The sequence below is a fragment of the Phoca vitulina genome, unplaced genomic scaffold, assembly GCF_004348235.1.
Source record: "Phoca vitulina isolate PV1807 unplaced genomic scaffold, GSC_HSeal_1.0 scaffold45, whole genome shotgun sequence".
Classification (NCBI taxonomy): Eukaryota; Metazoa; Chordata; class Mammalia; order Carnivora; family Phocidae; genus Phoca; species Phoca vitulina.
In genome coordinates, this window is record NW_022589748.1 from 3,772,046 (window position 1) to 3,789,559 (window position 17,514).

Consider the following 17,514-nt stretch of genomic DNA (forward strand, 5'->3'; position numbering starts at 1 on the left):
TTGTTGCTTTAGGAGTAAGTGTCCCATAGCACGGCAAGCTGGTTCTTTTTGAGCTATTTCCAGTTGACAGGATTCTCTGTGTGCTTCTCACGTCACATAGCGCCAGCACAGGATTAGTCCGTCAGGAGAACTGTGTGGTTGTGCTTAGCCTTCCTACGTGTGCGGTTGGGCAGTGTGTGCTTTTGTGTCTAGCCACAGAGGTCCACGTCCAATTACCTATCCTAATTGTTGGCAGATCATTAGGCAGAAAGGTGTATGTCGTACCCTTGTTAATAAAGAGATTTATTAGGAGGGAAAAAAAATCAACATATCTTATTAAAGTGATTCTTAACTGCGGAGTATTGAGTCATTACAGCTGAGGTTTACAAGTGATTTCCTTCCTTCCTTCTGTCCATCCTCCTTTCAGAAGGAGGCAGAGGGCAGAGGGAGAGGGAGAGAGACAGTCGTAAGCAGGTTCTGTGCCCAGCATGGAGCCTGACGCAGGGCTCCATGTCTTGACCCTGAGATCATGACCTGAGCCTAAGACAGATGCATAACCAACTGAGCCACCCAGGCGCCCCTACGAGTGATTTTCAATAGTTTGTAAAAGTCTCTAAAAGTCTTTTTTATTTCTTTAGTAAGCTCTACACCCAGCATGGGGCTTGAACTCATGACTGTGAGATGAGGAGTTGTGTGCTCTACTGACTGAGCCAGCCAGGAACCCCTGTAAAAGCATTTTTAATGTTGAGTGAAAAGAGAGTGTGACTAATTTTCTTCAAATCCAAAGATAAGAATGTCAGAGAAAAAAGCAGCAAATAATCTCAGAAAATTAGTAGTAGTTAAAACTTTGTTTAGTTTGGATTTTAGATGAATTTTGCCCCTTTGCTACCTAGCAAACTTTTGTCCTTTCAAAGTCTTTATGTATGCATTGCGCTGCATTATTAGGGCAGGAGAGATTTTCCTACACCATCTACCTGCATGCCCTACAGTGTAATTAGATACTTTGATTTGTTTTTACAGGTATTTCCCTGGAAATGGCAGCTGTGACAGTAAAAGAAGAATCAGAAGATCCTGATTATTATCAATACAACATTCAAGGTAATACTATGCATTCCATTTTTCTTCCCAAAAGTTATTGGTGGTTAAAATTCAAATTTATCAATTGCTTGAGTTCGTTAAATACTCATTTATTGATTGTTTCTTGATTGGCATGCATGCTTATAATTTATCACTGGAATAAGATAGATTTCAAAAATGTGGCAGTGAAATAAGTAATCTGTCTACAGGGGAAATGTAAAATAGCCGTTAATATTCTTAAAAGGACAAGCAAAAGTTGTGGCACAATTTAGAATTCAATTCTAGTTTCTAGTGTTAATTTGCAAGACACAAGAGGTCTTCTGAACCTCGAATGCTCTATTTGTGCGACAAAAAAATACTTGTGTAAGTATTATCATTATCTTAAAAATCTGTAAAAGGTAAGACATTAATAAATTTTTAGCTATTATTTATCACTTCGTTCCACATCTTTTTGCTTGCTTATTAGGGAGGCATTAAAGGTTGTGGTTTTATAATGCAGTTTGCTCTTACCCGTCATTGGATTTTAGTTTAGAAGAACGTTTTCTATATTTTATAGTCTGTTTTATTTTTATAGATGCATAAAATACATGAAAATATTTAAAGTATAAAAGCTGATTAGTTTTGTTGTCGGTATATACCTATAAAGCTATCTTCACTGCAGTCAGGATAATGACATTTCCATAACCCTCAAGTTTCTTTGTGTTCTGTTGCAATTCACTGCCCTCCCCAGCCAACCAGTGATCTGTTTTCTGTCATTTGACATGAGTTTCCATTTTTTTAGAAATTTCTATAGGTGGAATCATTATAAAGTATGTACTGTTTTCTTGGGATGGGATGTGACTTCTTTTCATTCTACATAATCGTTTTGAAATTCATCCACAGTGTTACATATATCCATAGCTAATGCTATTTTATTGCTGAGGATTATTCCATTGCTTGGCTGTCTACCACAGTTTGTTTATCTCTTTGTATATTGATGGATATTTTGGTTGTTTCTAGTTTGGGGGGCTCTTAAAAAAAAAGTTGCTGTGAATTTTTGTGTGCAAATTGTTGTATGGAAATATGCCTTCATTTCTCTTGAGTAGATTCCTAGAAATGGAATAGCTGGGACATATGGTAGGTATTTAATTTTGTAAGAAACCCGCACAGTGCTTGTACTATTTTACATTTCCACCGGCAGTTCCTAGTTGTCCCACATCCTTACCAACACTTGTCCTGTCAGTCTTCTTTTTAGCCATTTTAGTGAGTGTCTTGCAAGACCTCGTTTTACTTGTGATTTGTGATTTGCCTAATAGTTGTAGCTCATTTAAAAAGATAAGCCCTTACCAATTCTGGAGCATTGTAAAAGTTTTATGAATAAATTTATTCTGATTTGTAATCATGTGAATATCTGTATACATATATTAAACTGTTTCATAGTGAATTTCATTATTTTTATTTTTAAATTTTTTTATTTTTTTTAGAATTTCATTATTTTTATTCGTCAGTTTTGAACACTTTTTTTTTTTAAATTTTTTTAAAAGATTATTTATTTGACAGAGAGAGAGAGAAAGAGATCACAAGTAGGCAGACAGGCAGGCAGAGGGAGAGGGAGAAGCAGGCTCCCTGCTGAGCAGGGAGCCCGATGCGGGGCTCGATCCCAGGACTCTGGGATCATGACCTGAGCCGAAGGCAGACGCTTAACCAACTGAGCCATCCAGGCGCCCTGAAAATTTTATTTCTTGTGATGTTAGTAATCACACGGCTAAGAGGTTGAGACAATTCTATGGAGTTTTAATTAGACAGTTAAAATTTTGGAAAAAATTTAGCCTTTATAAAAGTAGCTGTTGGTACCTTACTAACACATGGGCATAAATTTAATAAATATTGTGGAATACAATAGTCTTTTTTTGTTTTTACACAGATTATTTTTAAAATAAAAAGTCTGCCTTCTATCTTTGGTATTGTCTGTTTAGAGTTGTGTTATTCTCAGCCATGAGTATAAAAGCTTTTCTGTCCCCTTTTCAGATTGTAGGTTGAGTGATTTAAAGTGATGCATGAGAAATGAGGGTTGGAAATCAGATGTTTGTAGAGGGAAAGATGGCTTGAAATGATGGTACCTTAGGTACAGTTAAAGGAAGTAGGAGCTATGTTTTATAAAAATTTTGTAGTTTTACATTTAGGTCTTTGATCAATTTAGGCCTAATTTTTGTATGGTGTGGAAGATAATTTGGTTCAAACTTAGGCATATGGATATCCAAATTTTCCAGTAACATTTGTTGAAAAGACTTTTTTTCCATTGCATTACCTTTGTATCTGAATATTCTGTTCCATTGATCTGTGTGTCCTTTTGCCAACTTCACATGTGTTGAGTACTATAGCTAATAGTAAGTCTTGAAATCAGAGTGTGGGAGTCCTACAAAATTGTTCTTCTTTTTCAAAATTATCTTGTCTATTGTAGCTCCTTTATTCATATCAGTTGTAAAAATCAGCTTGGTGATTTGTTGAAAAAACTGTGGGGATATTGATAGAGATTATGGTGAATCTGAACAGCTGATTTGGGCTAATTCCCTTCATGCCTGATCTTTTGGTTCATGAACATGGTTTCTCTCTCTTACCTGTTTAGCTTTTCCTAGGTTTCTTTTATCAGAACTTTGTTTTCGGCAGAGAGATCCCATAGTGCACATTTTGTAAGATTTACATCTAAGTATTTAATGTCTATTGTTGTTACTGAAAATGGTACCGTTCTTTTACATTTCAGCTTCCAACTATGGCCAATCCATAGAACTGCGGTTGATTTTTAAGTACTGACCTTGTATCTTGTGACTCAGTTAAAATTCACTTATTAGTTCAAGCAACTCGTCGGTAAAATCTTTGGGATTTTCTAAGGAGACAATGTCATTCCTTCTGTTTCCTTTCCTTGTGTTAATTGTGCTGTCTGGGACCCTCTGGTCTTGTATTGAACAGGAGTAGTGAGAGTAGACATCCAAATCTTTCAGTATAATAGCTGTGGGGTTTTTGTAGATGCCCTTCATCAGTTCGAGGACGTTCTCTTGTGTTCAGTGCTTATAGTGATTGGATGTCGAATTTGTAGAAGGTCTTTTCTATATCTCTTGAGATAATTATATGGGTTTTTCATGTTTACTCTGTTAAAATGGGGATTGGTACTAATTTTCAGATGTTAAACCAGCCAGGCATTACTGGGATAATAAACCCTATTTGGTTATAATGTATTCTTTCTATGTATTATTGATTGTTCTTAAGAGGAATGTGTCAGAAGACTTCTTTTCTTGTAAATGTCTTTGTATTTGGTTTTGGTAATACTGACCTCAGTAAAATGAATTGGGAAGTGGTGATGTATTGGAAGAGTGTTTTTGTAGAATTGGTACTATTCTTTTCTTTAGTGTTTGGTGAATTTTGCCAGTGAAGCCACCTAGACCTTTTGGTTTCCATAATGGAAAGTTTTTAAACTCGGTCTGTTTTTTAATTTTTAAATTTCTTTTAGTAGTTGTGGGCTGTTGAGGTTATGTATTTCTTGATTGAGCTTTAGCAGTTTGTGTCTTTTAGGGAATCTGTCTACTTTGCCTTAAGTGTCCTTTTTTTATTTTAATATTTGCAAGGTCTATAGTGATGCCCCTCTCATTTCCAGTTTTCTTAATTTGTGTCTATCTTTTTTTCTTGGTTGTCTGGCTCAGGGTTTCTCAAGCTTGTCAATATTGACATTTTGATCCAGCAGTTCACTGTTGTGGGTATCTCTCTTATGCTATGAATTGTAGAATGTTTAGTAGCTTTCCTGGCCTTTACCCAGTGGATACCAGTGGTATCTCCCTAGCTGTGACCATCTAAACTGGCATAATTATATAGTCACTCCCTGTGGAGTGGGGACACAGTCACTAGCAGTGGAGAACCATTGGTCCAGCTCTAGAGCTTTTACGTAATTTTCTTTTTTCTCAGAGATCCAGCTTTTATTTTCAGTGAGTTTTGCTCTTAAGTTTCTTTTTTCTTGTTTTAATTTTAATTTGTTTTTATTTTATGTTTCTTAAGATAGAAGAGTAAATCCTTGTTTGCGATCTTTTCTAATACAAGCATTTAATGCCATAAATTTCCCTCTTAAGCATCAGTTCAGCTGTAGCCCACAAACTGATTTATACTTATTTTCATTCAATTCAAAACATTTTCTGATTTTCCTTGTGATTTCTTCTTTGTCCTGTCATTTTTGTAGAGGTGTGTAGTTTTTTTTTAAATAAGTTTTTATTTTGATTCCAATGTAGTTAACATACAGCATTATATTAGTTTCAGGTTTACAGTATAGTGATTCAGCACTTTCATACAGTACCCAGTGCTCATTGCTGACAAGTGCGCTCCTTAATCCCTCTTACCTATTTCTCCCATCCCCTGCCCACCTCCCTCTGGTAACCATTTGTGTGTTTCTGTAGTTAAGTGTCTGTTTGTCCCTTTGTCTTTCTGATATTTTTTCCCCTTTACTCATTTGTTTTGTTTCTGAAATTCCACATATGAGTGAAATCATAGGGTATTTATCTTTCTGTGACTGACTTATTTTGCTTAGCATAATATTCTCGCTCCATCCATGCCATTGCAAGTGGCAAGATTTCATTCTTTTTTATGGCTGAATAGTATTCCATTCTCTCTGTATTCCACATTTTCTTTATCCATTCATCGATAGACACTTGGGATGCTTCCGTAATTTGGCTAATTGTAATTGTAAATAATGCTGCTATAAACATAGAGGTGCATATATTCCTTTGAATTAGTGGTTTTGTATTTTTTTGGGTAGATACCCAGTAGTGTGATTACTGTGTCATAGCAGGAGAAGTGCGTAGTTTTAATTTCCACATACTTGTGGACTTCTCGGGTATCTTTCTGTTACTGATTCTCAGTTTTTTTTCTATTACGGTTGGTGAACACTCTTTGTATAATTTCAGTTATTTTAACTTTGTTAAGGTTGGTTGATAGTCATTTAGGTCTGCTATCTCTACTGCTATTTTTGACTGCTTGTTCTAGCAGTTAAAACAGTATTGAAATCTCCAACTGGCTTTGGATCTGTTTCTCCTTTCATGCTTTCTGAAGGGCTGTTGTTAGGTGCCAGTATCCTTAGAAGCTTCTTCCCTTGGACTCCTTTCTAGGCAACCCCCTTTGAGTGGTAACCCTTCTTGTGACCTGTAGCAACCTGCATTAGTTTTGTCTGGTTTTGTATTTCATGTAAGTGGAATCCTTTTGCATGTACTGGTTGTTTTAGGCTCCAGTTTAAAAAAAAAAAAAATTATTTATTTATTTATTTATTTAATTTTTAAAAGTAATCTCTACACCCATTTTGGGGCTTGAACTCACAACCCCAGGATCAAGAGTCACACACTCCACCAGAATGATCCAGCCAGGCAGCACTAGGCTTCTTTTATAAAACAAAATTTGTGAGACATATTGTTAGGTGTGCTTATAGATTATTTATTTGCATTGCTATATTGTATTTCTAAAATACTTTCTTTTAAAGTGAAATAGTGAAACCTAAAGACATAATGTACATCTGCCCAGGTTTATGGAATCTTATTCTTTAGACATCTTCTCTTAGGAATGTTTGATTTTCATGACTGGGTAGACACCACTAGCATTTTGAGTGTGCTTAGAATGAATAAAATCCAAATATGTGTGTTAAAACATACATAGCTAAAATTAAACATCATAGGTAGTTTGAGAGGACAGTGATCTGGAATGGTATCCTGGGCAAATATTAACCACTAGAAATCAAGTTTAACAATATTAATTTGAGGCCAAAGAAAAAAAAAGTAATAGGTAAAATAGTTAAACTATATAATGTATACTAATAAGTAACTGAGGTGAAATAGTGATTATTAATATATACACACACACACAAACATATACCTTACAATATAGCCTCAAAATTAAAATAGAAATAAAGCATTGACACAATTGTGATAAATTTATAGACCTACAGTCATGTGGGATTTTTTTTTTTTTTAAGGTTTTATTTATTTATTTGACACAGAGTGCACGCACAAGCAGGGAGAATGGCGGGCAGAGGGAGAAACAGGCTCCCTGCTGAGCAGGGAGCCAGATACGGGACTCCATCCCAGGACCCTGGGATCATGACCCCAGCGGAAGGCAGATGCTTAACCAACTGAGCCACCCAGGCGCCCCAGTCATGTGGGAGAGTCTAACAAATGACTGTCAATAACTAAAACATCATGCTGATGAATACCCATAGATTATAAGTAGAATATTTGCATTCTACAGTTTAGAAAAATAAGCTAATTGATGCACATGTAGAACTCAGCACCAAGCACATAAATTTACAAAGCATGGATCTTTTACAAAAATTGACTTTATCCTTGTTCACGGATAACCTTAAATTCTCTGAACATAATATAATTAGGGTAATTAGAATTCAGAAGTAAACAGGTTATTTATTTATTAAAGATTTTATTTATTTATTTTACAGTGAGAGAGACAGCGAGAGAGGGAACACAAGCAGGGGGAGTGGGAGAGGGAGAAGCAGGCTTCCCGCTGAGCAGGGGCTTGATCCCAGGACCAGGACCAGGACCTGAGCTGAAGGCAGATGCTTAACAATGAGCCACCCAGGTGCCCCATAAACAGGTTATTTAAAATAGAAATCCTACAAAAATGTACTTTGTGTTAAAGAGGACCTTAGTTTTAAAAAACTAGAGCAGAACAATACTTAGGATACTACGAAGCCAGACTTAAGAAAAAGCAGCTAAAGCCGAACTTAGAGGTCAAGTAACACCCTTAGCTATCATTTAATTAATTGTTTTCTGTGTATTGTTTACCCAGGAGCGCCTGAGTAGGAAGCAGTAAATCAGGCATTTGAATTCAAGCCTCTTTCATTCAGCATCTTGCTCTTAGTTGAAATTTCAAATACAGTTTGTGCATTTTCTCTGAACTTTTTTTCTTCTATGACATGTTCTTTACTTATAATGTGTAGTTTGAGTCTTTGTGAAATTTCTCATGAGTTAGGGGCACTTTTCAAAAGTCTTATAACACTATCCTATATTCAGAGATAGTGAAGTGTTTTGTATTCATTTTAGTACAAGAACGTTGTTTCTTTTAAGTAGACATTAAAAGCACAACGTTTTGTTGTCTGTTTTAGATTGATTACTCTCGTCACTAACAAGCTTGATACTACATGTAACGTGCTGTCAGAATCTTTATAGTGTTCTGTGAAGGTTTAGTTAACTCAGAATACTTACTGTATTAATAACTAGGAAGAACAATGTGAGGTTATTAAGGAATCCTGTGGATCTGCAGGAAAGGGGGAATTGTGAATTAATAACTGTTAGTTTGTCTTGTTTCCGTTTCAGTGGAGATTTAGGCTTGCTGATAGTTTAATTACATGATTTTAGAGATTCTGAGGAAGGTATAACAATTTGATTCTGCAGTTCTCTTCAGCATGACAGAAAATTAAATATTTGTAAGGGAAGGAAGAAATACACCTCGTGTAATAAATCTGCAATTACAATCTGTATGAAGTGAAAGTTGCAGTTTGCTGTTAGGAACCAACCTTCTACTGGGTAGAAAGACCCATGTCCACCGTTTTAGACATGTCATTCCCATTCAATCCATATATGTCTGGTCATTTTCAAAATCTCATTGGACTGTCTATATACGAATTTATCTGAGTACACCTTTTCCATTCAATAAGACCATAAATGGATGCCACTCGTTTTGTCATATTTTTTTCATTTTGCCTTTTTTTGTTCATGAAAAGGCTGTATTACTCCATATCTCTCACCCAAATTTGTTTACTGAAGTGACCCAAAATACATTTTTGGGATTACTTTTGAAGTATTATCTTTGTATTCCAAAGCAGGCCCTTCCGAAACTGATGATGTTGATGACAAACTCCCCCTTTCGAAGTCTTTACAAGGTATAACCTTTTTGCTTCCGTTTTCCCACATACTGTTCTGATGTGATGTTCTTTATATTGGACAGACTGTGTTTTAGTATTAATATCTGTATTGTTACTTTTCTAAAATGGAAAAGGAAAAAGAAAATGTATTGGCCTTTTTTTTAAACATAAATGAACTTCACAAGCAACAATTTTTCAAAACCAATTTTCCCTTTTGTGAATCTAGTAATGAATCTCGAAATGGGTACATGACACACTTTCATATTTAAGGTAAAGTACACATTTATACCTTATATCAGAATAGCCAGAAATACGGTGTTTATTGTATAGTTAGTAATGTAAATTTCGATAAGGTCATGTTGATACTTAGTTTTTAGAAAGATTTGTGAAATACCACTTTGTAAATAAATCCCTAAGTTTATTAATTGAATACTTTTCTGGGAATTTTTGTATAGTGTGCCCTAACTTGATGATTGTAGGCTATTTGTGATGGCTTTTACTTCTGTCTATTCTGGCTGTGGTCGAGTAGGATCTGTTTTTTTTTGTTGTTTTTTTATTTTTAGTTTTACTTTGACTGTAAATGTAATTGCTTATTTCAGATTTAAAAAAAGAACAGAAAGGACCTGCACTCTTTGTGATATTAGGGTGGAACAACCTCCTTACCTTGTTATTCTTTACCCACCCTTTCCTCACTAAATACTGGTCTCTGCTCCATTAACTCCTGTCCCTTTGACCTCACATCTTTGTTTCCATTGACTTTACAGTCAAAGAAGCCAATGCTCCATGAATTCAGATGTTAATGTTAAAGGTGTTGTGGGGCGGGGGCACTGTGTTTTGAGAAAGCATAGTTTAAAAGTTAATTAAAGAATAATTCATGGTTCTAGATTTATAGATTTACCTAGCGTTTTGAGCTCAGGTGAGTTTTTATAATATTGGAGTAAGTGGAAGAGAATCCCAAGATAATTATGGCATCATAAAGCTAGACATTTAAAAACCCAAAGTATTTGACCTTATTAAGGCATTTTAAGTTAAAAGGTACTAAGACGCTGAATGGCAGTTATTGAAACTGTAATTGATGCTCTTTAAAAATCAAGATAAAATATACTTAAAACCTATGTCTGAGGGTCACACTGTTAGTATAGCTTCTGAGTTCAGTTATCAGTCGATGACCAAATAGATTGGATTTTGCTTCCCCTGTGTGATTTATTCTTACTCCTAGGTAATATAGTTTATTGATACACGAAGGCAGTGATTTGCAGCTTTTTCCATGTTTGCAGCTCAGACATTTAAGGACAGAGGATGAATATTCTGGGGCAGTTTGGGCAATTAATCCTAAGTGGCTCTCTGATGTTGTAGATTACTTCTTTCCTATTTATGAGTAAAACTTCTGCTCTAGTAGGATGAGCCTGTTTACCTTGTGACTGCCTAACCTGATACATTGCTTTATGTTCCAGTTTTTAGAAGCAGGCAGATTATATTACCTGAATTAAAATGCTTTTGAGACTAAAGGTAGTATCTTAAATTTTAACTTACGAGTTTCCTTTTAGTACAACTTTGATTAAATAATGGGGATTGAGTTTCCATAGCTTCCGCCATTGTAAAAATGGAAAGCAGGAAACATTTCACAGCCAAACCTGAACTTGTTTATGTAGACTTTATTAATAGTCTGTGAGCAAAGATAGCATTTACTCTGATTTGTGTTTTTGTGTGTGCGTCATTGACAGATGAGCATGGTACCTTGAACCATAATTGTTCTGTATCTCAAATTCCAACATCTATCAGTAATTATATTGTATAGTTACAGTAAATAATATTAAATCCCCAAACCGACTTAGGTTTATTTTATCTATTTACATTTTAAAATAATTTTTTGTGCTTTCAAATAGAAGTGTTACATGTTTTTCTGAATTAGATCACATTGTTGGAATTAACTGCGAAAGAGTTAATCAGTTTGTATATGTTGTATGGTTAAGTGTTAAATTATTTGCAGTTTTGCCTAGTTTCTCTTCTTTCAATGTAAGTTTTTACTGGTATAGTATATGTGGTTTATTTTCTCTTTAGGAAGCCATCATTCTTCAGAAGGCAATGAAGGAACAGAAATGGAAGTACCAGCAGAAGGTTAGATATAAAGGGATTTTTAATTTGCAGTATTCGTATTGTGTTTGTTCTCTATTAAATATTACCCATAAAACACCTTATTTGGAACCAGAAAGATGATTATTTTGGTATGCCTTCTTAGCCAACAGGTTTATTTTTTTAGTCCTAAGATGTAATATACATATTTTACTCTACTGAGTAATAAAGCATGTGGGGATGAAAACGGAAGTGGTAAGTAAAACTCTTCATGATGCAAAATACTGCCCTTTTATCCTGATCGTCTTGTGCCATATTAAGGATCCCTTAAGAAAGAATGGCTTCAGTATTTTAGACCTAAAAATATGACTGGCTTCTGTTCGTATTTCGTTCTTAAACATATTATTTAATGGTACCATTTTTTAGAGTAGTATTTCCACATAAGATTAATAAGGAGGGATTTTCTCTCTGATTATTTTTATCCCCACAACTACCCTATGGAACTCCTTTTTCTGTTTCTCAGCCAATCCTCCTTCAATTGTGGCATTGAGGAAATACTTAACTGTGGTACGGCTCTTTAAATTCTCGCAATCCTAAGTGAAACTGTTATCTTGCCGAATGGCTTCCTATTTCTCAGCAGTTTATGTAGCTCCGGGAGAATTCTTGTAGATTTCTCCCAAGGAAAATGACTGGCATAAGGTATCTGAATCTTGTTTTAGAATTATGATTTCTCTCATAAACTGGTCATGTTGTGTTTCTTTTTTCCCTGGAATAAAAAGGGAGTCTATACGATAAATTTTTATTCCTTACATTTGCTTTTTTATGTAACTTTTTAAAGTCATTAATTTTATTTCTACCCTCTTTTGAGGAGAAGGTGGTCTTAAGGTCCCTGGAATGTTGGCTAAGCTTTCCAAATTCAGTTTTAGAATTAGAATTAGGGTTTCTAACTGAAGTACATTTCTTGCAAAAAATATCGAGATGCTTATTTTCAACAATATTTGACATTTCTTTTTGAGAACTTTTTATAGAAAATAGTGTGGATGATTTTTTTTTCCCTGATGTTTTACTGTGTGGAGGTAATAGATGTTTCCTCTGTAACAACATCTCTATTTTAGATAGGCGGTCTGCGTGCACCAGGGAGTTACCTGTGTGCAGGCCACACCGGGCCCAGGCAGTCTTCAGGCAGTCTGCGTTGCTCCATAGTCCACAATGGGATCTGATGACTAGGCTTTGAAATACTTGATGTTTGAGATTTTTATTGTCACATTGCTGTATGAACAGAGTTGAGTCGAACCTGGGTTCTGGTCTTTATTTCTTTACTAACAAGTGAACATGATCTTTGGCAAATCAATTAATCTCTCAACCTTTACAAAATGAAGAGAGTTGATGAGGATGCTCTCTAGCTGAGCTTTCCAGCACTAACATTCTGATGTACATTTGTTTTGTGTAGTAACACAAATATAAATAAAATATCTAAGTCCGTATCAAGTTAGGGGATAGAGTCCTGTATGCATCTGTCCCAGTCATTGTCTTGATATGAAGGTCCCCAAAGCAAAACATTGGTTGTGGTTTTATTTAACGATGTAAACCACTCCTAGGATTTCTGAAAGGAGAGGGGAAATAGTAAACAAAAGAGAAAGCCTTTGTGTCTATCCCAGCATTTTCTAGTTACAGCAGGAAAACAATAGTGACAGCATTATATTCTCCTTCTTCTAAAATCTGAGGTTTTTGAGTCCATCAATGCTTAATGCAAGTAACTTGGTATTATCAAATAGTTTGTCCCAGAGTTTTCTTTTTGTTTTCTCTTATCCCTGTTTGCAATGAAAAGGGTCAGATATTTTAACCTAACAACTGTGAGCTGAATTCAAATGCCAGTAAAAATTTTCTTGTAGGCTGCTTTTGGAGTAACAAATCAGTGAAATGTTGGAACATACAGAAAGTGCTTTATAATGAATGTCATTTTAGAATTTTATTTTTTTCAAGATTCTACTCAGCATGTCCCTTCAGAAACAAGTGAGGACCCCGAAGTTGAGGTGACTATTGAAGGTTAGTTACCTAAAAGCCTTGATTCCAAAAATTTACTTCTGGTCATAAAACTCTTTGTCACATTCACATTGCTAAGTATGCATTTCATTCATTCTTAACGGAAACTTGTGAGAAGAATTGAAGCATATATGTGTATTTGTGACCAAAGCAGCCCACTTCCCAGCAGCGCAGCCGGTGCTTTGGGAGTTCTAGACAACAAAGCAAGCCGTGAGCTCGAGCGGTGGCCTGCGGGTGGACCGAGCTATCCTTTTCTGTCACCGGGAATCGAAAATAAATGAAAACTATGACCAGACGTGATGCACATGAGAACAGATTTTAGAACCTGTGGTTGGGTCGTGATAGAAGAGAGCTAACCAGTACCTCAATGATACGGAAGGGAAAGTGTGGAGAGTTAGTTTGTCTTTCTTCACGTTTGCCCCTAGAAAACTATGAAAGGCTAATGCAGAATCTCTTTAAAAACAACTTTTGAAGCAGTAGCGACAAATAGATTCTTAAGAAATATCTTTAGCTAAAGTGGCTTCAAACCTAATTTTGTCTCCCAAGGTACCGCATGAATGCAGATGGACCAGAGTTATGTATAAATCCAGCTAATGGGATTATTAACAGTATCACTTTTCATATTTAATAACTACTAAATGCATGTTGATATTTTTCCTTTTCAATTAATGTCTCACACTATACCTCTCAAAGGTACCCCCCCTCCCGCAGTACTTCTTTCCTAAGGTAAAATATTGAAACACTACAGTAAATGGCACTATATGGAGGTTTTTTTACCACCACCACCCCCCGCCCTGTTCTAAAGTCCCTAAACTCGGGTAGATGTCATTTTATTGTGTATACACATAAAGGTAATTTTATATATAAATACACATGTATATATAGTTTTGCAAAGTTATGTAGATGTTTTCAGCATACAACATTATAACAGACATTTAAAATACACATAGATCACATTTCCATAGGTCTGTCCCCCCTCCCCCTTCCCAACCACACATCTTGGTACTTCAGGTTTTGGGGATTTTTTTTGTGTGTTTTTGTTTCGTGTTTTGTTTTTTCCTGCAGCCTAACCTTTCTTAATTTGATCTCTCTCTCTTTTAATAACCTGTCTCCTTTGTCATTTGTTATTTATCATGTTTGGCTATTTCATACTATTCAAAATGTTTGTCTTCATTGCTTCTGAATATATATATATATATAGCTGATGATTCTCATGAAAATTTATTTCATACTTCATGTGTTAATACCTCAATATCACATACATATTTCTTGTACCATTAATATAATTTTACTAACCTAAAAGCAATTTTGAATTGTTTGTAGTCAGCATTAAATACTCAAATTTAATTGCTTTTTAGTTAGAAACCTCAGTTATCAGAGAAGGACATCTTAAGAGCATGTAACTATTATGCACCCTTAGAACTTTGTCCTTTCTGTAGAGATAGGAAAAATAGATGATTATTAAAATAATTAGAATAAAACTTTTTTATGAGAGAAAGAGAGCAGGGGTTGGGAGGGGCAGAGCAAGAGAGAGAATTTTAAGCAGGCTCCCCACTCAGCGCGAGCCCAACGTGGGACTCAATCTCATGACCCTGAGATCATGACCTGAGCTGGAACCAAGAGGGACGCTTAACACACTGAGCCACCCAGGTGCCCCTAGAATAAAACTTTTAAATAGGACTAGTAACTTAGTGGATTTATGAACGCTTAAAGCAGATAAAGGCTGTTAAAATTGCTTAGAAAATAAATACTTTTATAGCAAAAGACCTCTGAAGATAATCATGAAATAAATGGATCATAAACCTAAAGTGTGTCAGTCTTTTCATTTTTGATTCTTTGGAGGAGAGTGATAAATCCTGTTTCTTTGAATCTTAAGACAGTGCCAGAAGTTTGCTTTACCCAGCTGAATTTATCAACAAGTTGTAGAATGTCTTTATGTTCAGAAGAGCAGTGAAATGCCAGGTTTTTTTGAAGGAAGGTAAACTGTTAAGTGTGATATTAACAAGGAAGGTCAAATGAGAACTTACATGCACATCTAATGAGAACTTACATACACATCTGTTTGATAAGTGTATTGTATATTTTTTCTGGAAAGATGATTGCAAAATTGTAGAAACTAGTTAAATATCGATAGTGAGAAAAATAAAATGTGGTATATCCTCATAATAGAAAAAAATACACAAACATTGAAATAGGGGGGTGGTTTTTTGTTCAGTTTGGTTTTAAGTAAGTGACCTGAAAAAAAGACCCTTACTATAAGAAGTTTCGAGATTGAAAAATCCCTGCCTTTCATGAACAAAGCAAGTTTAAAAGGAAAATTGTATCTAGAAAGCTTAAAAGAAGCTAAATGAGGATAATCCTGTTTGCTTGGGATGACTTATTTTCTCCCATTATATCTTTCTGCATTTCCCAAATAGTATACAAAAGAAAAAAAAAAGAACTTGTCATCAAGTAAGTTTGTTAGATTTTTCCACAGCACTTTATCATTGATCTCTGTATTTGAAATCGTGTGGAGATGCAAAGAGGCTAATTTGGCATCGATGCAGACACGTCATCTGGATCCTAATCTTTACCACTGCTGGTGGTGTGTGCTCAGGGTTGTGCTCGCCCGTCCATGGTGATCCATTTGTCTTTGAAGTCAGTGGTACACGCTTCCCCTCTTGTGTGACTGAGGTTTGGGAACTCGCCTTTGGAATAAGAGGACCACACTTGCCTTAATTTAGTAAACACTGTGCCCACATTTGGGGGTAAAATCAGACAGCTGACAGGTCTTTGATGCATGCAGAGAAAATCTTATTTCAGAATTGTTTGATATAGCTGTCATGGGCATGGTAATAAAGGGATCTTTTGTGCTTCAGAAGAGGTTCTCTGATCATGTACTTTTTTTAGGACATTGGTTCCCAAACCTGAGCCTTTCACACATGTCCATTGTGCTGTGGCCTAACCTCCTGTTTGTTTCTTCACCCCAGATTTTTCTTTAAATTGATTGTAAAGAGATGCATTTAGAAATTAATCCTTCATCTTCTGGGGCGCCTGGGTGGCTCAGTTGGTTAAGCGACCGCCTTCGGCTCAGGTCATGATCCTGGAGTCCCGGGATCGAGTCCCGCATTGGGCTCCCTGCTCGGCAGGGAGTCTGCTTCTCCCTCTGATCCTCCCCCATCTCATGCTCTCTCTCTCTCTGTCTCATTCTCTCTCTCAAATAAATAAATAAAATCTTAAAAAAAAAAAGAAATTAATCCTTCATCTTCTTAAGTAAAACTGTGTTTGAAGTAGTAGATTTTCTTTCTCCTGTACATGGAAACACATAAATACTTCCACACAGAGGTGCACTTCTATACATAGTTGGCACGTGGACCGTCGTCGGAGAACACTGTTAGAGCTTCAGTAGCTGGATTACTTGTCATCCTCTGTTGGAATCCTTTTTGTGACATTCATGCATAGGACCTTCGTCAGTATTTGGCTGCTGCTTATACTTGAGGACTGCACTTTGCAAGTATTCATTTAATCATTGCGCAAATACCACGCACCTTGTCTGTGCCTTGGGACCTGTACGAGGTAGTAAGGATTTAGGCATGAACCAGATAAGCAAGTCCACTGGAGGGTTTTGATCAAGGAGCAACAGGTTCTGTCCTTCCCTTTGAAGAAACAAGGCTGCTTTGTGAAAGACCGAGAGCAGGCAGGGTGGAGCAAGAACACCAGCGCAGAAGGCTGTTGGGTGTGGTTACCCAGGGCCCAAGGCTAGGTGTTTTAGAACAGGACCAAGGGAGTGGAGATAAAAGTGGGTGAATTCAGAGTGAGTTCTGAAAATAGAGTCAATAAGTAGGCTTTGCTGTTCATCATTGTTTAATTATTGTGCTCATCTTAGAAATGTTACCGGCACGTTCATAGAATCTGGATGATTGAGTAGGTTAGTATTTGAATTTTTTGTGTTTTGAATTTTATAGCTGCTGAAGAGTCACGTAATGAACTTCCAGTTGTTTATGTAGAAATTAGAGTTTTAGAGGAGTTGGGACCTGGATCCATGGATGAAAACTGCCATCCATTAATTTGAAATGTGTAGGGTAATTCATGGCTGTGCATAATTTCAAAAGGGATGTAGTGTCAAGTTTATTTTGACTTTTAAAAGATAGGTGTCAGATTGTAAAATATTACTATTGGATTGTGTTGCAAATAAAAGTACCAGAAAATTTGTTTCATATTCTGTTAATGCATTCAGCATTCAGGATGCCGTAATAAATTTTAGCTCTGAAGTCTGTGCTATCCTGTAGGTATATTTGTAAATACGTTGCAAAAAAGAGAACGGGCTTTTCTTTGAGTTAGGGACAGTAGCTGCCTTTTCTCAAAGTGTGGGTGCTTGTGTTCGTACTGATAACGTAGTTCTTAGTTATTACCGCATAACAACTTGTGCACGTTAAAATATTTTGAAATTTATCTTAAAAGTTTTTAGCATTGATGATGTAAAC

The 17,514-nt window shown here is 35.9% G+C and overlaps 1 protein-coding gene across 7 annotated transcripts in view; it reads left to right on the forward strand.

Annotated features, from left to right (window-relative positions):
• Positions 1 to 17,514, forward strand: part of GTF2I (general transcription factor IIi) — a 106,855-nt gene that overhangs the window by 47,978 nt on the left and 41,363 nt on the right. Inside the window, exons 9-12 of one of the 7 annotated variants that reach the window (XM_032431166.1) lie at positions 1,000 to 1,077; positions 8,894 to 8,953; positions 10,997 to 11,053; positions 12,992 to 13,054. In XM_032431166.1, coding sequence (XP_032287057.1) covers positions 1,000 to 1,077; positions 8,894 to 8,953; positions 10,997 to 11,053; positions 12,992 to 13,054 — 258 coding nt within the window. Of the gene's footprint in view, positions 1 to 999; positions 1,078 to 8,893; positions 8,954 to 10,996; positions 11,059 to 12,991; positions 13,055 to 17,514 lie in introns of those variants that run through there. The other 6 variants (XM_032431167.1, XM_032431169.1, XM_032431170.1 and 3 more) reach the window with 6 other exon arrangements.